At 33.9% G+C, this 26,030-nt stretch overlaps 2 protein-coding genes across 3 annotated transcripts in view; one reads left to right on the forward strand and one right to left on the reverse strand.

The window, feature by feature from the left end:
• Positions 1-26,030, forward strand: part of LOC106664318 (EARP-interacting protein homolog) — a 91,620-nt gene that overhangs the window by 5,309 nt on the left and 60,281 nt on the right. The gene's annotated exons all lie outside the window — the stretch shown is intronic.
• On the reverse strand, positions 310-25,669 carry LOC106664175. The gene is made up of 14 exons (XM_024229055.1): positions 25,457-25,669; positions 25,050-25,300; positions 24,121-24,656; positions 16,350-16,409; positions 16,173-16,279; positions 15,311-15,837; positions 8,235-8,771; positions 7,559-8,149; positions 4,354-4,426; positions 3,277-3,568; positions 3,037-3,210; positions 1,350-1,437; positions 1,184-1,289; positions 310-848 (listed from the first exon to the last, which is right to left on the reverse strand). Exons 2-14 carry the CDS (start codon positions 25,140-25,142, stop codon positions 310-312), a joined length of 3,723 nt encoding a protein of 1,240 aa, XP_024084823.1. The 5' UTR covers positions 25,143-25,300; positions 25,457-25,669.

Below are 26,030 nucleotides of genomic sequence, written 5' to 3' on the forward strand. Positions count from 1 at the left end.
GGTAAAGTTATTGAATAAATGGATCAGTAACATTGTTTTATCTATGCTTAAATTGCTAATAATTAAAATTAATCATTTAAGCTTCGATCCTTGTTGGCATTAACTCTGCAATTTTCAACGGTGTATAGTATTTATGAAATATTTATTGTCAGATAATTAAAACATGTTAAAATTATTTTGCGAGAGGAAGGAAGATCGTGAAAATAGTAATACAACTTTATATTTGCTTAATAATTTATTTTTAAAACATATCAATGTATATATTACATATATTTGTCAATTAAAAAAATATATATACAAATTTAAAATTTATCGTCGCACGTGGATTTCCTTGTGTTTTAATAGGTGGGCTTTTTGAGAAAACCCACGTGCGCATATTTCACAGACGAACGGTTTCTCACCGGTATGTATCCTGAAGTGAACCTTCAGGGCATACCGGTCTTTGAAACCTTTTTGGCACACTGCACAGAAATGCATATATCTGTCTTTTTTGACGCCCGACGTGGACGCCAGTCCTTTATGCCGTCCAGTGTGCATCCTGGGTTGCGTCTCCGTCGGGGGTTTAATATGCCTGTGATCGTTTCCTCCAAGTCCAGCATCTATCGTCTTCAATATCCTCTCGTCCATGTGGAAGAGGACGTGGAGAAAATTTGCTGAAATGTCGTCCAACCCATCAGTTCGGAAGGTGCACATACCGTCACATGCGTAGCATGTGTACGCCCTGTTATTGACGTCAGCCACCTCCCTCACATCTTCAGAATTAACGTAAACGAAGTCGCTATCATTTACGTCAATCTGGGGTAGAACATTTTCAGCCAGATTCTCCATTTTTGTGTTGACGTTGTTACCTGCAACATACAAAAACACATTTGTTAAACACAAGTTACAGTAAATTGAATCACGTTTGTCGTAAAAATACTGTATTAGTTAATGCAAGAATTTATTTTTATGATTTTATATTATAAAACTACGTATAACGATTTCATAAAATTCCATTCCATTTCGTAAAAACGAATCTTTGTCTGTATAGAAAATTAAAAAAACATACACTTTTAAAATAAATAAATAATAATTCATAAAAATAATTTCGTCTTTGAACGTCTCTAGAAATTGCAAATATAAAAGTTACATTTTATTTGAACAGTATATACAAAAAGCATACATAATCAGAAATTTGACTTACCGATTTCTTCAGTGAAAAAAGATTGTACTGGAAAAGGTTTCCACAAGCGATGTTCAAACCTTTGAGGACAACAGTTAAATAAATGATTTTTGACATCGTGGACAATTTATAAACCCAGTGAATTTCAGGATTTTTCCAGGGGGCGTGTCAATTTTCATCCCCCTACCTGGAACACCCCTTCCGTTGGGCAACACCGCGGCTTAGCGTCTTTTCTTCCAGAGTATTTTCCTATTCCGAAGGTTTCTCTAGGATATCTGAAACATATTTCACTTAAATTTTGAAATTTTTCTATAATCATCTATATATCAATTTACTTAAACCCTTTTTCTCAAATTCATAGCCATTTGATATTTTAAATAATTGTAGAATCTATTTGCATGACCGACATAATTTTTTGCCGCCTTCAACACAATAAACTTCACTTTGGAATTATTTGAATTATTCTAAAAAATATATGCAAGAATGAATATACAATACATTATATTAAGATATGTAATATTACATTTAAATATAATAATATAGGTTTCCTTGGAGTTTTTAAAATCGTTTTTTTTTTGCATGTTCATATTGTCTAAGTTTAAGCCTATTATCATTAACAAATCTCTTAATCGTTCGAATAAAATTTCAATACTTAAGTAAACACTTGCCAATTCCTAGAAAAATTTTGCAGTGAAAAATTAAGTTGAATGAAAAGAGTGCAATCTGTGGTGTTGTCCAACGGAAGGGATGTTCCAGGTAGAGGGATTAAAATTGACACGCCCCCTGGAAAAATGGCTTTACATCAATCACCCAATCAGTGCCAACACCACGGATTAGGGTGCATTCAATTTAACTTCAGGTTGCAACGGTTTTTCAAGAAAATCAGAAAGAAGTGTTACATAAATTTGTAGTATAACTAATTTTAATGTAATGAATACCACTTAAATAAATAAGTAAATATTATTCTTTTAATTGTAAAATATTCTGATTTATTGGAACGAATAAAACTGAATAGTCAACCCATAATATTACAATTATTTTTGTTAAAATCATTTTTTCATATAAAAAAGCCCTAGACCTAAAGATTATATACTGTCAATATATGAAGAAATGTTTCTTCTACTTCACTCTACAAAGCTGGCTATTCAGTGGAAACAATGTAAATGAATTAAATGTGTTATTTTAAAATGGTTTTTATAGGATAAGGAAATAACTTAGTTGTAATTTCCTGCGGTATTTTTTTTCAGGAAAAGTTTCTATACTTCCTTACTTACATAGAGAAATGGTAAGAAAAAAATGTTTGTTTGAATTGATCTGTAATCGTCTTACATTACATAGGAATTTAGAGTAGCTGATGTGATTCATGCCAGATTTCATTGCCGATATTAAATCTTTGTAACTACATGCAGGCACTTTTGATCTTCTAAAATTATTATAAATAAAATTAGATCAANGTTTTTGCCCGCTAGTGACTATTAAATTCCTAAAAAATGAAAGAAATTCTTCTTAATATCACCAGTAAAAAAAACTTTTTGAATTTGAACCGTATGAAAATTTATGAGAATAGACCAATTAAATTCACTTTGCATAAAACGTTAAATTACTTAAAAGGCGTAATCTATGCACCAGAATTACTAAACTGTTACGAATCAGAAATCGAAGTTGAAGTAGCTCACCAAAATTTTAAGGTAAAACTAAAATATTTATTGTCAGATAAGTAAACCGTGTTAAATTTATTTTATCAGAGGAAGGAAATATTAATAAAACTTTATATATACTTAACAATTTATTTAAAAAAACATCAATCTACATGTTAGTCATTAAAAAAAAAAAACAAAAAAAAACATACTAATTCAGAATTACTTCATCGTCGCAAGTGGATTTCTTTGTGTTTTAAAAGGTGGGCTTTCTGTGAAAACCCACGCTCGCATATTTCGCAAAGGAACGGTTTCTCACCGGTATGTATCCTCAAATGTTGCTCCTTCAGGGCATACCGTTCTTTAAAGCCCTTGCGACATATTGCACGTAAGTGCATATGCCTGTATTTGCTGACTCATGATGTTGAAGCCAGTCCTTTATGCCGTCCAGTGTGCATCCTGGGTTGGGTCTCCGACGGGGGTTTAATATGCCTGATTTCATTTCCTCCAAGACCAGCATCTATCTTCTTCAATATCCTCTCGTCCATATGGTAGAGGATGTGGAGGAAATGGACTGAACTGTCGTCCAATCCGTCAAAAGTAGATGACCGGAACGTGCACGTACCGTAGAAAATGTACGCGCTATGATCGACGTCAGCCACGTGCCTCGTTTCTTCATAATTATCGAAAACGAAGTCGATGTCCGAAACGTCAATCTGAGTTAAAACATGGTCAGCCAGATTCTCCATTTTTTTATTGACTTTGTTACCTGCAACATACAAAAACACATTTGTTAAACACAAGTTACAGTAAATTGAAACACGTTTGTCGTAAAAATAATCTATTAGTTAATGCAAGAATTTATTTTTATGATTTTATATTATAAAACTAAGTATAAGGATTTGTTAAAATTCCGTTCCATTTCGTACAAACGAATCTATGTCTGCATAGAAAATTTACAAAAAAATACAGTTTTAAAATAAATAAATAATAATCCATAAAAATAATTTCGTCTTTGAACGACTTCAGAAATCGCAAATATAAAAGTTACATTTCATTTGAATAGTATATACAAAAAGCATACATATTCAGAAATTTGACTTACCGATTTCTTCCGTGAAGACAGCACTGGAAAAAGTTTCCACAAACCATGTTCAACCCATTGAGGAAAATAGTTTAATGGAACGCTTCCTGTCATCGTGGAAAATTGATAAAGCCGGGGAATTTTGGTATTTTTCCAGGGAGCATGTCAATTTTCATCCCATTACCTGGAACACCACTTCCGTTGGGCAACACCGCGGATTAGCGTTTTTTCTTCCAACGTATTTTCCCAATCCGGCGGTTTTTCTAAGATATATGAAACATATTTTCTATAAATTTAGAAATTTTTCTATAATAAATACAAGATTTATAAACATGAAAAAAATCTGAACATTTTATTTATCAATACGAATAACAGATGCACTCTAGTAATGAAAGTAAACGCAGATTATTATTAAGCGTATATTGTATTTACTTTTGTCAGTTTTTATACATAATTTAAATAAATATTACCAAAATTGAAGTCTGTGGTCGTGAACATGGCCAATGAATTGGAGGTGTCCTCCGAGGAGGACAACGACGGATTCTACCCAATTTTGAGCAAATCTACAATGTTCGTCCCGAGAATTTAGATTTTGCGTTAGTTTTAACTTTTACTTAATTATTCGATACTAGAGGTAAATGTACAGTGATTAAAAACTTAATGAATAAGTATAATATATATGAACTGTATTCAATGTTGTCCCGTTTCCGATCGACTTTTTGTTTGTTTACACGACCTTTGTACTCTTAGGTAAGTTTCCTATTGAAAAATATGATAAAATTGAAGCAATCAGACTAGACTATTCCAATGGAATAAGATGCCTGTATATTCCCTTATTGATTCTGAGGCGACTAAAATTGTCGAATTGAAACTTCAATTTCCCAAAATTATTTGATACTCTCAACCGTAAGGAGTTCATAAACAAGAAGAATATTTTCATCCTTCCATTAAATTATTGTCTGCGAATGATGAAAGGTTCGACCGCAAATAGGGGTACACTTAACATTAAAAATAGTGAAATTATCTTGTATGTTTGACAAGTTGGTCATTCCAGGATTAACCTTCACAAAAGAAAATAGCCCAAGAAATTTTTTTAGAGTTGAGTCCCAAAAAATTATAGAAGAATTATATTCATCGTTTCTAAGCCCGTGTTTTCTGGTAAACAAAAGGCCAAATACCAGAATATAAATTGGTGGTAGACTATTGAGCGCGAAATAAAATTCTTCGATACTTCAATTACCACGTGCCACCATAAAATCAATAATGGATAAATTAGTGGGGCACAGTACTTCTCTTCATTAGATCTTACAAAATCGTTCCATTAGTTGCGTTTGCCAGCTGAATTTCGCCCCCTTACAGAATTTTCTTTCAGAACCCGAGGGGTTAAATGCCTGGGTAGACTCGTACCCCATCCCTAAAGGGTCCGGGACTTGGTCGGTCCACTTGTCCTGTATAAACCTCTTGGACTTGTTCACAAACCCCAAGATTTTGGACCATTTTATCTCGGGGAGTGATTTGGTAATATCCACTCCTTCAAAAGTTTAGAATCTATACCTGGCGTACCTATCATATTGTGCGAGGTAGTGCCGTGCCGTTTTTTCTTTTATTTCACAAAAACGGCAGAAGGGTCAAATACCCATTACGAAGCGGTGTCTTCTCAGGGCAATGGCCCTTCAGGATACCTATGAGCCTCCTAATTCCCGTCCTTGAGTTAGAGAATAGCCATTTCGATTCTTTTGGTTTGATCTCCTTCACAAACTCCTTCGATTGCCTATGTCCGGGGGACAGATTCCATTATTTAAATAATTGTTTCATGCCCCAGCTATTAATACCCTCTTTCGCTGTGTTTATATAGTGGGGTAGTACTGGTTGTGCCCCGACAAACGCAGTATTTGAGCCTTGTTTGGCCAGGCTATCCGCCTTCATTGCCATAGTGTCCTTTATGTGCTGGTATCCAAATGAAGGTTACCCTATTCTCATACATAGAAGTGATCCTATAAGATCAACAGTTTCCTCCACCAGCCTAGATTTGGTAACTCTTTTTGTAATGACCTAAGACTGGCCTGACTGTCGGAAAAATTCTAATATCTTTTCCCTGGATTTTATTATCCATAAGTGTTCTGCAGCAAACATTAATGGCCCATATTTCCTCCTGAAAAACGGAGGTTTATTACCAAGAGGGAAGGAGATGCTGATCCCTAATTTAGGTATATGTAATCCAGCACCGCTTCCCTTGCCTTTAATAAGTGAACCATCGGTTAAACAGTCTATGTTACGATGGTCATCATCCGCGCTGTAGTTATATTTACGCGGAGTAACTACCTGGAAGTATTTTTTCCCTGAAGGGGTTTTAACCTTTCTTATCGGTAACGCTTAATAGTCGGCCGTTGACCTTACTCAATAATTGTAGAATTTTCGAGTGGCCTATGTTGTTTCCCTTATGTTTCCAACTGCCTTCACTAATTAATCTATAGCAGCAGGTTATTGCTCTGACCTTAGCCTCTATGTGTAGAGGTGTAGTATTGGTTATAATCTCTAAGTGCTAGGGAAGGTGCAGTTGAAAAGTCTCCCGTCATCATCAAACAATCTAGTCTTTGAAATGACCTTAATTTGTTAATATTACCTTTATTTTCTAGCCCTTTCCACCATACTAGGGCTGCGAATAGAAATCTAGGTACAATAATGGCGGTTGTGCACGCGCTGGTCGGTCTCAATAAAATTTGGTTAAATAAAATAAAAATACAAAATAAAATAAAGTACAAAATAAATTAAAATACTAACTTGTTAACTGTGGCTAGATTTTCTCGACAACCAGGGAGGAGAGCCGTTTAATAGCTAGAACCTGCAATAACTCTGGCCAAAGATAAAACAGAATCCTATTCTATTAATTACTTTCGGGGCTCCGTCCGAACCCTGTATGATGTGTCGCATTAAGGATGCGGGAGGAAATACTCGCGTTATTTTGAACGCGATAATTAACAAAACGAAAGAAAAAAATGCTTCTTGAAAATAAGAGAAAAACTGAAAGAAAACTAAAAGAAAATCACTCTTGGAGGCTAATTAACAGTGGACTGTATGGAAGCGAGACGGAAGCGAACAGGACTAGAGCAGGATTAGGCAGCAACAGGAACGGATTATGGGGAGGGAACAGAGCTAGGATAAATTCTAGATTAGCGGCATTTCGGAAACAAATAAACAATTATAATTCGCGATTTTTGGCGCGAACAGCGGTTTATATCAATTTGGCCACCCAAGGTTTGATACATAACAATAGTTATTTAAAAAAAAAATCAAATTTATTTTTAACTCTAGTTTTTCTTTTGTATAATTACATTTGTAAATTTTTTCTAAAACAAATAAACAATCAAATAACAGTTTGGTTTTGTCACATTCTATAGATAGATAGATAGATAGATATAATGATTCAGGGTATGGTATACTGCGCCCTTTAAGAGCTATTGTATCCCCTGTGCTCTGCCTAAAGCACATCGGTGAGTCCTATTTCATCAAGAAACTTGATTAATAGGCCCGGTTTCAGTGGTTGTAGTTCTTCTATGGTCACATTGTACATCCCAAAACACTTCCTCCTGCGGGCTAGTGTAGCTCCGCAGTTTGTTAGTAAGTGTGTTGGTGTNGAGGTGTCTCCTCTCCCAATAGCTCCTCCTCAGTGAGCACTCTTGGCTCCATCTGTAGAGGAGGAGGAGTCCCGGTCTCTGTGATGATCTGGTCTACCTCCATCTCAGCAGTATTTTCGGAGGTAATCTCCGTGGGTGGAGGCGTCGCTGTAGGGGCCTGCTCCGTTTGAATGGATGGGGGGGTGATTGGGGTGGAGGTGTGAGATTTCTCTCGTTTTGTATCCTCCTCCCCCCCTCCCTTTTTCAGGCCCCTAACAGGGATCCTTCCGAAACGAAAGTTGAGGGTATGTCCTCTTGACATTATCGTTTTTGCTGAGATGTCGTCGATGCCCAGGATCATGACAATCCCAGGCCCCTCCGCTTTCACTGAGTGGACTTTCCATTCCTCAGCGCAGATTCCATCATTCTGCGCTTTCACCAGCGCTAAGGTTCTCTGTTCTTCTCCTAGTTTTGTCCTAGGGAAGAACACTGCTATCGAGTGAGGTTTGGGAACATCCTCCCCAACCCTCACTGTTAGTTTCTTTTCTTTGTTTAGCTCCAGTTTGGGAGCTATTTCCTGTAGCCATTGTACAGTTTTGCCATCTTGACAGTCTAGGACCATCATTCCTGGCCTGAAGTGTATGCCTTCAAACTGTATTTTAGCTTCCCATCCTTTTAGAATTTCTTCTATGAGGGGTCTCCTCTAGGTGGGTCAACTCTTCTGTCGTTAAGGTTACCAGGGGGTATTCCTCTGGTAGCAAAGCCACTCTTATAATCTTTGCTGCTCCAGCGTAACTAACACTGGAAGCAGCCTCCCTGGCTTTGAACTGCGCCTGGGGAGTGGAAGGCTTTGCTTTCTTTTCTTTCCTCAGTTCTTTAGGGGTAAGAGATTGCTCACTTGCCCTCTTACTGGATGATGGTGCCTCCAGTTTTTCTTTCTGGATTTTAGCCTTCCTTTCATCGGCTAATTTCATTGCTTCTTCGGGTGTTTTCCCTGATTTTATGGCCCTCAGGTACCATTTCGTCATAGCTCCGCTAAGACCTTTCCTGAGAGGGTCGTCTTTCCCGCCTGGTTCTCCCAGCTTTGGTAGTTCGGCGGAGACTTTTTTCTTTCCTTTTGGTTTCCCAAGAGGAGGTCTGTATCTTCTAGTGTCGCTACTTGAAGGTAGTGAACCCTTCGGTTGTGTGGTGTTGGATTTCCCACGTAGCGACTGGAATTTATTTTTGGAAAGGAGTGGTGGTCTCTCCTTTGTTTCTGAGGACTGAGTGTCCATCTGGGGGTTAATTCCCAGATTACTTGTTGTGTTTTGAGCAGTGACATCCTGCTCTAGGTTTTGTTTTGTGTTTTCTTTACTCATCTGATTCCCACGAGTAGCTAGGGAACTATAAGGTCCGCTCCATCAGAGCCCCGCATGATGGAGTAAGGCTAATCACTCTCTGATGTCGCCCGGTGTCAGAGAGAATCCGTTCAAGACAGCCACATAAACCCCGGCTGCCAGTGAATCACTCGGCACGGAACGCATGACTCCTTTGATTGGGGCGGATGCTGTTTTCTGTCAAGCCCAAGACTCTCTAAGGGGGAAGGTGATAGGATAGAGGGAGAGGAGTTGGTGGCAGGAGCTTAATTAGTGAGGAATGGTTAGGAAAGTGAATACCTCACTTGGGGATGGGACACCAGAGCCCCTTTAGCCTTTTCGCACCGTACCATGCCGTGGGGATCAATGTGAATCCCCCCCGTCAGGACGGTGACGAACGTTTTCCGGGGTTCACTGCTTGGAAGCGGGGTTGGTCTTTGAACCCCGTCACATTCTATAACAACTATATCTTTATTTATCTGAAAAACTTTTTTGTCTTTATTGCACAATCATAGATCCGATCATATATTTTGCAATTTTTGATAAACCCATCCGTAGTATTGTATATTCCACTATAAAATTAGTAATACGACTTACAAATTTTTCTCGTGATGTAGTTCAGCTGTGTGTGGTAACATGATGATTCCTAGATATGGGTCGATATGTGTTATCAGGGGGTAGGACTACGAACTGGTATCTGAGAAAACATCTACACAACATCGGTGTATACAGCGATGATCCCATTTGCAGATTATGCAAGAGGAGGAAGAAACAGCCGCTGATATCGTCTTCGAATTCGAAGCAACAGCTCAATGGAGGTTTAACCTTATGTACGGAAAAACTTAGGGAAACAAATTGCAGCAGCACCAATCAATGACCTGATACTTCTAAAAAGAAGGATTGAGTCTATTGACTGAACCAAGGAACTAGGAAGGTACAACAAGCCAGAAGGCTGCAGTGCCTCGGGAGTGCAAACCCCGCTTCCTAATATCCTTTTCTACCATACCATACCATACCAATAACAGATTATACTACAAATCTAGGAGAAAACTTCAACTTAAAAAAAACTTGTAGAAGAAAACGTGATCATATTACCAATCTTTAAGAATGAAAAATCGATTAACAATATTTCAATGGAGTGCGAGATCACTGGTTGCTAATAAAGGCCATCTAGATGCATGTCTAAGCTCGAATAAATCATAAGCGATGGCAATTTCCGAAACATGGTTTAAGCCTGTCATTGACTATTCGTTTCGGGATATAATTTTTTTAGAAACGATAGACCAGATCGTAAAACCGGAGTATCGATACTGCTTGCAAATAAAAATCTCGTATTCGCCGTTAGTTAAAATAATCAGAAGCGCCTCATATGTTGTCCATTGGAGTTAAGATCAATCAAGATGTATACATAAATTTAATATCCGTTTATAATAATCCAAAAAATAAAATAATATTTTATTTGAAATAACTGAACCTGAAATAGGTAAAGTTATTAAATAAACTGACCCGTAACATTGATCCAACTTTATCTATGCTTAAATTGCTAATAATTAAAATTAATCATTTAACCTTCGAACCTTGATGGTATTAGTGCTACAATTTTCAACAGTGTATAATTATTTACGAAACGTGTTAAATTTATTTAGCCAGAGGAAGGAAGGACGTTAAAATATTCATAAAAATTTAAGAAAAAGAAGAAGAAGAAGAAAAATGACTTTATTCTGGGACTGGTGTCCCCTAAGAATAATATACATGAAATAAATAAAGGAAGTTCCTTCTATAAAATTAAAAGTAAAATGAGATAGAAACCTTGGCTCAATGTATAGCAGTAAGGCAGGCCAGAAGGGAGAATTACAAGAATATTGAACAAAAATATCAAATATTAACGTAAGGTCTCTGCTTGGAGGGAGAGGAAGTGATTTATTTATGATTAACAAATTATTTTTAAAAAACATCGATAAATACATCACATATATGCCTCATTTAAATACAAAAAAATACATAGTTTAATTAAAATCTTAAAAAATTTAGAATTAAATCATCGTAAAATGTTGATTTCCTTATGGTTCAAAAGCTGAGCTTTCTGAATAAATCCACTTCGGTTTTCAGGCAAATGTGAAAAGTTGATTCGTTGTTCATTTTATTAATAACTGACCAGTTTATTTTTATAAGAGAAAAATATATTTCAATTTTAATTCGGATAACAAACATCAAATTTTTTATTTTTTATTTATTTTAATTTTATTTTATTCTATTTTTGTATTAGAGCGTTTAATGAGATATCAAGTTTATTTCAACTCTTCCATATTGGCTGGAGGTATAGATATTCCAACTAGTAGAATAACAAGAAAGAGCCTCCATTCTTTCGCAAAGGAACAATGGAGAATAAGTGGCGTTAATCCAAAAATGGGGTGCCTCATACCTGGCCTTCCGAAACGCCCTCCCCAAACGACGTAGCAAACATAACCACATCAACAGATAGTAAATATAACAAATCATATTTCCATGAAAATTGTGAATAAAATTAAAATTTTTATGTTTGATGGAAATATATTTATTTTGAACATTTTAAAAAGTTAGATCTTCGATTATTGGGACCCCAATAACAGCAAGTAAATGGCGTTAATCCTTTCATGGAAGTTTATCTTGTATAACGGACATTTCCTAACCACATACAAGACAGTAACAAGTATCAAATATAGGAAAAAAGTTATTCTAAACGAAATTGTAATGTATTTCTTTCTTTCAACGATTCTTCTAGATATTTACTTTCAGCTTAAATAAAATGCGTAAAATTATTTCGTCCAGAGAAGGAACTACATTGTAATATTAAGAAAACTTTTGTTTTTCGTTTTTCTTGTTTTCTCGATGTTAATCCTCTTGAAATCATTTGGATATCTCGCCCAATAATGTAATCCTGAGTATTCATTTCATGTTCTGCTTTCCAAACAAAAATCTATAAAAACGCCGAGAAGAGAGATTTGTTTGTTGCTTTCGTTGATGCTAGGCAGCGAAGAAAGGAAGGCTCAGTAGGTATGGCGAATATTGAAAGTACAATTTTTGTCCTTATCGTGCGCATCTTTCACAAGGCATTTGCGAGGGTGGTCCAAAAGGAGTTTGGATTTTATTTCTTAAATCCTCGATGAAATGGCCATCGGACCTGCTGACCGAATATTGTGGACTGACGAAAACAAATTCTTAAATGTACTAACAGTGTTTTCTGAGCAACAGAATCGGAATATACAACCGCATTATCAAATAGAAAATTGGACGTTGTTTGGTGCGAATTGCTCTGCCACCAGCTCATTAGACAACATTTTTTAGTGGAAAATTCAACGTGGAACGGTATCATTCTTTTATAAAAAATACCTTCGCTGTTCTCATGGAAAGAATTCCGCTATACATCAGCGAATTATGTAGGTCCAACATGGAGGATGCCTCGCTCTCAACAAACGCGAGATGGATGAGCACTTAAGGTTCAATTTCCTCCTAGGTCGCCAGATTTGGCCCTCTTGGATTATTCTTTTAGGTGGGCATTGAGGAATCGAGTGAATGCCAATCCATAACGAGAATTGATTGTCCAAGAATTGGAACAACGGATTCTTGTGGTTTGAAGAGAAATCCTCCAGGAAGTAATGGAAAATGCCACGAATGAAGAATTCATGAAATGAGCAGAACTGCGGATAAACGCAGGGAGCGTTTTCTAGCATTTATTAATAAATGATCAAACTTGCAACTATACGTAATAACACCTGAGAGTCATTTTAAAAATAAATTGGGATCTATGATGATAAAAAAACAACTTTTTTTGCAAAAAGTATTCTAACCTAAGAGTAAAAGCAACCCCACGACCCCTACCCTATTGTGAGACGATTCCTATCCTAAATTAACTTGCTAATGCAAATCGTATTCGAATTAAACGGGGTGGGCCATTCTGTTAAGCATACCTTACTCACGCTATCAAAAACTTTCTTTTCATTATGAATGACATATAATAAGCTCTATAATCAAACTGTACAATAAAAATATGGAATTTAATAGGGGGATATATAAAGAGAGTGTATCGGGGGAGCCACCCTCCCGGTTAGGGGCCAATGTCCCGTAAAATAGGAAGGGGTTGGATCCGGAGGCAACCCTCCTCCCTCTCGAAACCGCCCTGGGTTTTAATCAACCACGCCTACCGGGTCGACCCCATCCACAAATCTTCCCTTCTGGCAACTTTAATAAGCCTTCAAGAGGAAAAATAATATTTCAGAGATGGGGCTTTTTTTGGCGTGGTTCTAGGAAGGTTGGGGTGGCATCACGACTTGTTATAAAATTTCGTTTACAAGAAAGATCAATTGTGAATTCTTCAAATTACTGTGGGTACAACAACACTTCCCTCCTTTAAGCCTTTAAAAATGGCCTGGATCACCTCACACTCCAAAGGCGATTGGAGGAATGAAAAACAGAATTTCCCAGGTTGGAAAGTGTCGAGTGGAATTTGGAAAAAGAAAGGGAATAGATTCTTGGTATTCCGACAGATCCAGGAGGCAAGAAGGAACAGGGTCATGCACAAAAAATCAAAAAGCCAAAAATAAAGTACTCGGATTTGGATTGGATTTGGATTTACATAGGCTCAAATCCGAACATGTACGTACATACATACAAACATGTGCCGAGAAATTTAAAATAACAATGTAAGCGTCATTTCCCAGCTAGTTCAGAAAGTTATGTTAAATATGTTACCACCGCAAGATTCGTACCTAAAATTAATTGGGGGTTTGTATAAGACCATTTTATGCTAAAGTGAACCTTGTCCGAATAAATGAGTGGACTATAGAATGTGATACACCCTAATGATTTATAGTAATTTACATTATATAGAAAATTTTCAAAAATAAAGTGGAAAAAGTTGAATAATAAATGGGAAATATTACGTTAAGGTAGAAAAGTTGAATATTACATATAGAAATTAAAATTGGAAAAGTTTAAATTTACATATTTAGACTAGTTTCGAATCTTGCAAAAAGTTGAAATAAAAGTAAAACAGCAATTCAATTGATTATTATTATTATTATTTTTTTAGTGGGGTTCCATAAAACTGTATCCCAAAATAATTAAATATAAGAACAATTACAACGTGTAAAAGACGATCCACATTTAGTTTAGTTGCGAATAAATTCATCTATCTGATCGGCCAGATTCTCCTAACGTAAAATTCATTTCCGAATAAACAAATATATAAGCATTAACGGCATTTTTTATAAATAATTTCCCAATATATTTTCATAATAGAATAACATCTACCATTTTTAATTCGCATAAAAATTAGTAAATTTAATACTTAAAAACATAAAAAACAATACAGTAAAAACTTAATTTTCGTCACAGGTTCACAAAGGTTCAGGAAAGAATGAAGGTAATAAAAGTAGAAGGGTTCGACAAGTGTTTGAAATTTAAAAAAAATTCATACTTTCTACGAATCGATTTTCCTGAGCAGAATTAAAAAAAAAACATATTTTTTCAAATTAATTAATAATCGAAAGAAAATTGCATGCAAATGCAAGAAAAAGCTATCTTCTTCAGCGTGAAATTTTATAAAAATTAGACCAAACTCAGGTCTATGATTTAATAGGCTGAGAAAATATACATTTCTAAAGGTGGCTATTTTTTCGAGCATGTTAATACAATTTATGCTTAACAATTTATTTTTAAAAATACATCGTTAAATATATCATATATACAAGTCATTTCAAAAAATATATTTTTTAATTAAACATGTACAAATCTAGAATTTACATTCATCGTCGCAAGTGTATTTCCTTCTGTTTTAATAAGTGAGCTTTCTGTGAAAATCCACGCTCGCTTATTTCTTATGCGAAATATGTATAAAGTTGGTCATTTTTTCGTTCAATGACCAGGAAAGGATGAAGATAATACAGGTAGACAGGGTTTAACAAGTGTCTGAAATTTAAAAAAAAATTCAAACCTTCTACGAATCCATTTTTCTGCGCAGTTAGAATAAAAAAGACAAACTTTTTTTGAAATTAATTAATAAACGAATTGCATCAGTTCATAAAATTTTGTTATTCAGTAAAATGTGAAATCCACTGCACATTATTGTTTTCTTAATAATAACAAAATGATATTAAATAGGTAAAGTTATTGAATAAATGGATCAGTAACATTGTTTTATCTATGCTTAAATTGCTAATAATTAAAATTAATCATTTAAGCTTCGATCCTTGTTGGCATTAACTCTGCAATTTTCAACGGTGTATAGTATTTATGAAATATTTATTGTCAGATAATTAAAACATGTTAAAATTATTTTGCGAGAGGAAGGAAGATCGTGAAAATAGTAATACAACTTTATATTTGCTTAATAATTTATTTTTAAAACATATCAATGTATATATTACATATATTTGTCAATTAAAAAAATATATATACAAATTTAAAATTTATCGTCGCACGTGGATTTCCTTGTGTTTTAATAGGTGGGCTTTTTGAGAAAACCCACGTGCGCATATTTCACAGACGAACGGTTTCTCACCGGTATGTATCCTGAAGTGAACCTTCAGGGCATACCGGTCTTTGAAACCTTTTTGGCACACTGCACAGAAATGCATATATCTGTCTTTTTTGACGCCCGACGTGGACGCCAGTCCTTTATGCCGTCCAGTGTGCATCCTGGGTTGCGTCTCCGTCGGGGGTTTAATATGCCTGTGATCGTTTCCTCCAAGTCCAGCATCTATCGTCTTCAATATCCTCTCGTCCATGTGGAAGAGGACGTGGAGAAAATTTGCTGAAATGTCGTCCAACCCATCAGTTCGGAAGGTGCACATACCGTCACATGCGTAGCATGTGTACGCCCTGTTATTGACGTCAGCCACCTCCCTCACATCTTCAGAATTAACGTAAACGAAGTCGCTATCATTTACGTCAATCTGGGGTAGAACATTTTCAGCCAGATTCTCCATTTTTGTGTTGACGTTGTTACCTGCAACATACAAAAACACATTTGTTAAACACAAGTTACAGTAAATTGAATCACGTTTGTCGTAAAAATACTGTATTAGTTAATGCAAGAATTTATTTTTATGATTTTATATTATAAAACTACGTATAACGATTTCATAAAATTCCATTCCATTTCGTAAAAACGAATCTTTGTCTGTATAGAAAATTAAAAAAACATACACTTTTAAAATAAATAAATAATAATTCATAAAAATAATTTCGTCTTTGAACGACTTCAGAAATTGCAAATTTAAAAGTTACATTTTATTTGAACAGTATATACAAAAAGCATACATAATCAGAAATTTGACTTACCGATTTCTTCAGTGAAAAAAGATTGTACTGGAAAAGGTTTCCACAAGCGATGTTCAAACCTTTGAGGACAACAGTTAAATAAATGATTTTTGACATCTTGGACAATTTATAAACCCAGTGAATTTCAGGATTTTTCCAGGGGGCGTGTCAATTTTCATCCCCCTACCTGGAACACACCTTCCGTTGGGCAACACCGCGGTTGGGTTCAACCCCAATCCGGCGGTTTTTCTAAGATATCTGAAACATATTTCACTTAAATTTAGAAATTTTTCTATAAGAAAAATCATATTTATAAACATGAAAAAGATCTGAACATTATATTGTATCAATATGTATAACAGATAGGTTCTATAAATGGACGTAAACGCAGATTGTTACTACGCGTATATTGTATTTACTTTCGTGAGTTTTTATACATAATTTAAATAAATATTACCAAAATTGAAGTCTGTGGTCGTGAACATGGCCAATGATTGGAGGTGTCCGTGGACAACGACGGATTCTACCCAATTTTGAGCAAATCTACAATGTTCGTCCCAAGAATTTAAATATTGCGTTAGTTTTAATTTTTACTTAATTATTCGTTACTAGAGCTAAATGTACAGTGATTAAAATACTTAACGAAAAATATCATATACACGAACTGTAGTCAATGTTGTCCTATTTCCAACGACTTTTTGTTTGTTTATATGACCTTTGTACTCTTAGGTAAGTTTCCTATTGAAAAACATGTTAAAATTGAAGAGACTAGAGTATTCCAATGGGATAAGATACCTGTAAATTCCCTTATTGATTCTGGGGCGACTAAAACTTCAATTTCCCAAAATATATTTGATACTCTGAACCGTAAGGAGTTCATAAACCAGAAGAATATTTTTCATCCTTCCATTAAATTATTGTCTGCAAATGATGAAAAAAATATATTCGGCGCAATGAGATGATTTTAAATGTTTGGCCTTATTGGATAGTACATACTTATTGTGATATACAATATCACCTATGCGTGGAGTATGCGCATCGATATTTTTATGATAAGCTTTAAGTCGTTTTTTATGAACGGCTAATAAATGTTCGTAAGTTTCTGATATTAAACTTTCTAGTTCAGGTGTAGTAAGATGATGTCTTTTTCTAAATGAAATTTTATTGTTAAAGGATGCTGTAAATCTCGGCCTAAAAATATTGAAGAAGGAGTACATTTTGTGGTGTCATGTTTTGCGGAATTTAATGCAATGGTAAAAAGAAATAAATTTTCTTTCCATTTTTTTTGTGAAGTTGAATGATATGTTCTAATAGCCTTTTTTGTCCTGAAATATATCGCTCAGCTAAATTAGCTTGCGGGTAATGAGAAATATTAGAAATGTAGATAATCCCCAAATTGAAAAGAATTTTTTTATATGTTTTCGAACGAAAGCAAGATTGTCGGTCCGTTATTATATGAGTCGGTAGACCATGTTGGGCGAAGATACCATTCTGTAAATTTTTTATAACAATCTAAGCGGTGGTATTACGACAGGGAAAGGCAAACAAAAATTTACTAAAGGAATCAACAGCAACTAAATTAAATTTATTTCCTTTGGATGAAGTGGAAGAGGACCAACAAAATCCATGTAAAGTTTTTCCATCACTCTAGTTGGTGGTGTACTGTGCAAAATTTTTGGATAGGGATGATGGTTTGGTTTTATTTGTGCACATGACAGTTTGCAACTATATTTTTTATATCCTTATGCATTTATAACAAAAAAGATATCGAATTCTGTCTAATGTCTTATAAAATCCTTGATGTCCACCATACATGTTGACATGAAAATATTGGAAAATTGGATTTATTATACTCTTTGGGACTAATAGTTTTTTAACGTCAATATTTTTGGGAGATATATAATACACTAAGCCTTTCATTATTCTTATATTCGTATCTTTGTCACGTACTTTTTGTGCGATATCGCAGTCACTCATTTGCGCTTCTCCAGAATTTTCAAAAAGCGAAGGCAAATCTTTCAATGGAGATGTAAAAAAATTAAAATGAGAATCATTTTCCGATGTGTTTGAAAAATTAGAAAATCGGGATAAATAATCAGCTACACAGTTGTTTTTATTTCAACATAAGAATTGTTTCCGTTTTTAATTTAAAAAAAAATAGTAGTAGTAATATTTAGTCAATGTAAGAAGTTTTCTGTTTTTTAATTTAAAAGAAAATAATAATCAGTCAGTTTCCTTTAAAAATTGTCAAATTGTTAATTCCAAACTGACGACCTTAATTGCAAATTTTGTTAATATCTCAATATAAGAATTGCTTTTTTTTTAAATATTCTTTTGTTTATTATTCACTCATTTATCTAAACAAGGAAAAGATCCACTCCCTCGGGGACGGACCTACAGTAACGCAATAGGTCCAAAAATCGGTGACATCGTCTCTTACAAAAGATATATTTTATCTAATAAAGACAAAAATATTCAGGCTTCCCTCTGCAAAAAATTCACTGGACCCTATAAAGTAGTTAATATATTTAATCAAGTTTCGTATTTAATTCAAGGAATCGACAACCCCAAAACATTAATTCATGCCCACATGTCGCAACTTAAATCCAAATCAAAGCAAATTAAGAAAAAATAATAAGAAAATTATTGCATTATAATCAACTATAAACTAAGTTCATCAAATGTATGTATTAAAGAAATTAAGCTATACCTTTTATCTTCTCATATAATTTTAATATTCCAATCGTAATATAATGAATTAATACGATTGGAAAACATGTAATTTCAACTTGGGATTGAACGTTATACAGTGGTCAGTGACAAGTTGTTGAGGATTAAAATTGCAATCCGTTAAATGTAAATAAACATTCATATACCTTACCGCAGAAACCATTATTTTTTTGTAATATAACGTATGTAGCGAAACTCTTAAAATCATTTTTCAAAATATTAATTATTCGGAATAAAAAAATTACAATTTAAAAAAATAGGGATTTCAAAAATCTAATAAGGAAAAGTTTGTAAAATGACAAAAAAAGTAAATAGAGCGAACACTATTATTTAAAATTCACATTCAGGAACGAAAACCATATTGATTATTAAATTACAGAAATGCACTTACTCGCTCAACTCCATGAACTCGCCAAGTCTTCACCTTCTCCCAGCAACTCACATCACCAACCATATCACGATGGAAAAGAGAGGAACTATCAAGTGAAACAGCAAAGACCAGAAATACTAAGTCTAATTTTACACTTATACTTGGGATAGTATGGGAATTTTTTTCTTCTTTTTTTCCCAAAGGGGGAAATATTTATAATACCAGAGCATTAACAATGACCACATTTCGCTTATTGGTTGATACGTCGAACACGTAGTGAATTGATAGAACCACGGTAGTCTTTTTTTAGATGTTTTGTGAGTTCGGAAGTTGTTTTTGATTAAAAGAAATTTGCGGATTTAAGCTAGTAACTTGGATTCATCGCTTTCTCAATCTACAGTTTTTTTTTACTTCGCATTATAATTTTTTTTGAATATTTAGAGGACTAGGGCCAAAATTTTAATATGTATGGCATATTAACTGAGGCCATTCACCATGACAACATTAAAGCCTCAATTTATCAATTCACCATTATTACATCAAAATAGATTTAAATATTACCATATACGAAATATAAGTTTAAGTTTAATACATCTACTTCCAGTAAAATAGGGAAGGATTGAAATTAAGTATTTATTCAACATTCCTGTTGCGACTCATATAAATTTACTTACACCCTTTTGCTCAAATCCATAGCCATTTGATATTTTAAATAATAGTAGAATTTGTTTACTTGACCGGCATAATTTTTTGCCGTCTTCAGAACAAAGAACTTCAATTTGGTATTATTTGAATTATGCANAATATTATATTTAAATATAATTATACAGGTTTCCTTGGAGTTTTCTGGAACAGTTTTTTTTTGCATATTCCTAATATCTAAGTTTAAGTCTATTATAATTAAAAATTCTCTTAATCATTCGAATAAAATTTCAATATTTAAGTAAACTTTATTGCAAATTTCTAGAAAAATTTTGTAGTGAAAAATTAAGTTGAAGGAAGAGAGAACAATCGGCGGTGTTGCCCAACGGAAGGGATGTTCCAGGTAGAGGGATTAAAATTGACACGCCCCCTGGAAAAATGACTTTACCACGATCACCCAATCAGTGATAACACCGGGGATTAGCAAGCATTCAATGTAACTTCAGGTAGCAATGGTTTTTCAAGAAAATCAGAAAATTTTACGTAAATTTGTAATATAATAATTTTAATGTAACGAATACCACTTAAATAAATAAGTAAATATTATTTTTTTAATTGTAAAATATTCTGATTTATTGGAACGAATAAAACTGAAAAGTAAACCCATAATATTACAATAATTTTTTCAGATAAAAAAAGCCCTGAAACGAAGTTTACTTGGTTATAATATTACTATGGACAGTTTAATTAAACGAATACCAGATTGATTAATTCTAAATAGACCGAAAAATTATGTAATGTCAATACATAAATAAATGTTTCATCCACTTCACTCTACATAGCTTCAGTGGAAACAATGTAAATGAATTAAATGTGTTAGTTTAAAATGGTTTTTATAGGATAAGGAAATAACTTAGTTTTAACTTCCTGCGGTATTTTTTTCAGGAAAAATTTTTATACTTCCTTACTTCCATAGAGTTTAAGGTTTGAAACTTTTTAAAAAGTTACCCACTCAAACCCTCAACGGAAACCCTCCGGATCTGTTTTGCTTTACATCGACTGTGAAAATGATTATCGAAACATCCAAAGCATTAGAAATTATGAAAATATCGAAGTGTATTTTACATTGAATCGCTCATTGAACTTCTCCAAAGTTGTCACATTCCTTTCTGAATTAATGAACTATCCAGAATCAGAAATCCTGTTTGAAATCGAGACTCAGAGTGTCCAAAGTTCACAGGGTCCTGAAAAATTAAAATGGCAGAACTGTTCCAACTCCCACACTATTCATCACTTTTTAAAACCGGAACTCAATCAGTGGTAACACCAGCGATTAGCTTGCCTTCAATGTAACTTCCGGTTGCAACGGTTTTTCAAGAAAATCAAAAATATATTACTTAAATTTGTAATATAACTAATTTTAATGTAACGAATACCACTTAAATAAATAAGTAAATATTATTTTTTTAATTGTAAAATATTCTGATTTATTGGAACGAATAAAAATGAAAAGTAAACCCATAATATTACAATTATTTTCGTTAAAGTAATTTTTGCAAATAAAAAAGCCCTGAAACCAAGTTTACTTGCTTATGATATTACCATAGAAATTTTAATTAAACGAATACCAGGTTGATTAATTCTAAATAGACCGAAAAATTATATAGTGTCAATGCATAGTAAGGATACTAGGAAGCGGGGTTTGTATTCCCCAGGCACTGCAGCCTTCTGGCTTATTGTGCCTTCCTAGTTCCTTAGTTCAGCCAATGGACTCAATCCTTCTTCTTAGAAGTATCAGGTCATTGACTGTTGCTACTGCAATTTGATTCCCTAAGTCTTTTCTGTACATTAGGTTAAACCTCCATTGAGCATTTTTTTGACAGTGTAACCTCTTTTAAGATTTTCCAGGTCACAAGCATTGATGGCATGTATTTCCGCTATAACCAGGAAAGAATTAAGGTAATAAAGATAGACAGGGTTCAATAAGTGTTTGTAATTTAAAAAAATCAATCTTTCTACGAATCAATTTTCCTCACCGTTAGAATTAAAAATATATATATTTATAGTCAGATAAGGAAAATGTGTTAAATTTTTTTGTCAGAGGAAGGAAGTGGGTTAAAATATTAATACAACTTTATGTATCGATGATGAAGTAGCTCACCAAAATTTTAAGGTAAAACTAAAATATTGTATTGTGTATGAGAATAGACCAATTAAATTCACTTTGCATAAAACGTTAAATTACTTAAAAGGCGTAATCTATGCACCAGAATTACTAAACTGTTACGAATCAGAAATCGAAGTTGAAGTAGCTCACCAAAATTTTAAGGTAAAACTAAAATATTTATTGTCAGATAAGTAAACCGTGTTAAATTTATTTTATCAGAGGAAGGAAATATTAATACAACTTTATATATCCTTAACAATTTATTTTAAAAAATCAATCTATATATTAGTCATTTTTTAAAAATATATACAAATTCAGAATTACTTCATTGTCGCAAGTGGATTTCTTTGTGTTTTAAAAGGTGGGCTTTCTGTGAAAACACATGCTCGCATATTTCGCAAATGAAAGGTTGCTCACTGGTATGTATCCTGAAATGAACCTTCAGGGCATACCGGTCTTTAAAGCCTTTGCGACATATTGCACATAAGTGCATGTTTCTGTTTTTGTTGACGCCCGACGTCGAAGCGAAACCATCGGGGCCATCGAGTATGTACCCTAGGTTGCGTCTCCATTGGGGGGGGGGGGGTTCACACACCTGTTTCGGTTCTCTTCAACACTGGCGTCTATCTTTTTCAATATCCGTTCATCCATGTGAAAGAGTGGAGGAAATGGTTTGAAATGTCGTCCAATTCTTCAAACGTGGATGAACGGAAAGTGCACAATATAGCAAGTGTACAAAATGAGTAAAAAAAACACTATTTCCAAAATTGTCTTTCCTTTTTTTCTCATGTTTTCTTATGAAAAGAGCAGTGTTACTGGTTGAAATTAATGCATGTGCGTTATTTTCCGTTTGTTTTACGCCACAAAAATTGAATTTCGATTGAACAAGGAAAGGAAAATTCTGTAGTATTAATTTAAATGTGCGATTCATTATGCATTAATTTACTATTGTATTGTAAAATAAATTATCGTATAAAATGGATTTCCTTATGGTTTAAAATATGAGATCCCATATATCGCAAAAAAAAACGGCATATCACCTGTTTGAATCAGGAAATGCACTTTCAATGTATACCGGTCTTTTCTGCAAATTGCAGAAAAAGTGCATACAAATCCATGTTGACCCCACATAACCAATATGAAACCGCAAGAATTGACCACATTTTATGCCCTGACGATGACTCAAATAAAGGCCGAATCATCGGCAAAAAAATGAAAAAGGTGTTTTTCTAAACTGCGTCATTCCTGACCACTCCTCACGACTTCAAGAAATTATAAAACGTCAAGTCACATAAAAAACACTCTTTTCATAAAAAGTACAAAAGCGGACACGTTCCAGAATATATGGATTTACTTATGGATGAGTGACTGAAGCTAGGAAAACATTTAGAAAAAAAAGCTATCTTGTTCAGCATGAAATTTCATAAAAATGAGACCAAACTCAGATCTATGATTTAATTGGCTGAGAAAATATGCATTTCCAAAGTTGCCTATTTTTTCGAGCAATAACCAGGAAAGGATGAAGGTAATAAAGGTAGATAGGGTTCAACAAGTATTTGAAATTTAAAAAAATTCAATCTTTCTACGAATTCATTTTCCTGACCAGTTAGAATTAAAAAGACAAACATATTTTTGAAATTAATTAATAATCGAATTGCATCAGTTCATAAAATTTTGTTATTCAATAAAATGTGAAATGCACTGCGCTTCATTGGTTTCTTAATAATAAAAATATTAGGTAAAGTTATTAAATAAACGGATCGGTAACATCGATCCAACTTTATCTACGCTTAAATTGATAATAATTAAAAATAATCATTTAAGCTTCGAGCCTTGTTGGCATTAACGCTACAATTTTCAACTGTGTATAACGATTTACCAAATATTTATTGTCAGATAAGTAAAACGTGTTAAATTCATTTTGCCAGAGGAAGGAAGTACATTAAAATATTAATACAACTTTATATAAGCTTAATAATTTATTTTTAAAACATATCAATGTATATATTACATATATTTGTCATTTAAAAATATATATACAAATTTAAAATTAACTCTATCGTCGCACGTGGATTTCCCTGTGTTTTAAAAGATGGGCTTTCTGAGAAAACCCACGTGCGCATATTTGGCAAATGAAAGGTTTTTCGCCGGTATGTATCCTAAAGTGAACCTTCAGGGCATACCGGTCTTTGAAACCTTTTCGGCATACTGCACAGAAATGCATATGCCTGTCTTTGTTGACTCCCGACGTGGACGCCAGTCCTTTAGGCCGTCCAGTGTGCATCCTGGGTTGCGCCTCCGTCGGGGGTTTAATGAGCCTGTTTTCATTTCCTCCAAGTCCAGCATCAATCTTCTGCAATATCCTCTCGTCCATGTGGAAGAGGATGTGGAGGAAATGGACTGAACTGTCGTCCAATCCGTCAAAAGTAGATGACTGGAACGTGCACGTTCCGTAGCAAGTGTACGCGCTACGATCGACGTCAGCCGCCTGCCTTCTTTCTTCACAATTATCGAAAACGAAGTCGCTGTCCGAAACGTCAATCTGAGGTAAAACATGGTCAGCCAGATTCTCCATTTTTTTTATTGACTTTATTACCTGCAACATACAAAAACACATTTGTTAAACACAGTTACAGTAAATTGAAACAAGTAAGTAATAAAAATAATCCATTAGTTAATGCAAAAATAAGTAAGACGTTTCTGTATTATAAAAATAAGTATAACGATTTCATAAAATTCCATTCCATTTCGTGAAAACCAACCTTTATCTGTATTGCAAATTCAAAAATAGTATATACAGTTTTAAAACAAATAAAATTTTGAACGTCTTCAGAAATTGAAAATATGAAAGTTACATTTTATTTGAACTGTATATACAAAATATACAAAAAGCAAACATAAGAAAGAAACCCGAAGTCGGGTTGAAAGGTACGAAGGTAAGACTAAAAGTTCATCTTAATGTTGTAGAATAATCAGAAATTTGACTTACCGATTTCTTCAGTGAAGATAGCACTGGAAAAAGTTTCGACAAAAGATGATCAACCCTTTGAGGCCAATAGTTCAATGAAACGCTTCCTGTCATTGTGGACAATTTGTAAAGCCCGGGAATTTCGGTATTTTTCTAGGGGGCGTGTTAATTTTAATCCGTCTACCTGGAACATCCCTTCCGTTGAGCAACACCGCGGATTAGCGTCTTTTCCTCTAACGTATTTTCCCATTCCGACGGTTTTTCGAGGACATCTTAAACATATAAGACATTGAATTAAATTTCAAAATTTTTCTTTAATAAATTCCAGATTTATAAATATGTAAAAGATCTGAACATTAAATAGTATCAATATTTATACAAATGGAAGTAAACGCAGATTATTATTATTATTCGTATATTGTATTTACTTTTGTCAGTTGTTAAATATAATTTGAATATATGATACATAATTGAAGTCTGTGGTCCTGAACATAGCCAATAATCTGTAGGTGTCCGAGTACAATTCCGGATTCTACCCAATTTTGAGCAAATCTGAAAAGTTCATCACGTTAATTTAGTTATTGTGTTAGTTTTAATTTTACTTACTTATTTGATACTATAACCATGTGTGCATGGAGTAATAATGTAATTAATAATTATCATATATAGTAGTGAATATCATATATACAGGGTGAATTGCTACTCGTGCTACAAACTTCTCCAGTAGATTCTTCACCCTAAAATGAACAAAAAAGTGCATATTGTCCATGGTCCGATTCTCAACCATTTCAGAGTAATTTCGCTTTTTATCGATTTTGAAAGATATCACGTCCTGGCGTCGGAAAATCGTGATATCNGGGAAATTATTTTGATTAAAGAACATTGCTTTAAAGTAACTAGTTTCTTTTTTTTTGTTTAATACCAAAATCCTGCATTATTTTCCGGACAACCCAATAAATTTCTCAGTTGAAGAAGGATTTGGAAACAATTCTTAATTTCTAT

This window comes from Cimex lectularius, unplaced genomic scaffold, assembly GCF_000648675.2.
Source record: "Cimex lectularius strain Harlan isolate CLEC.00 unplaced genomic scaffold, Clec_2.1 scaffold282, whole genome shotgun sequence".
NCBI lineage: Eukaryota > Metazoa > Arthropoda > Insecta > Hemiptera > Cimicidae > Cimex > Cimex lectularius.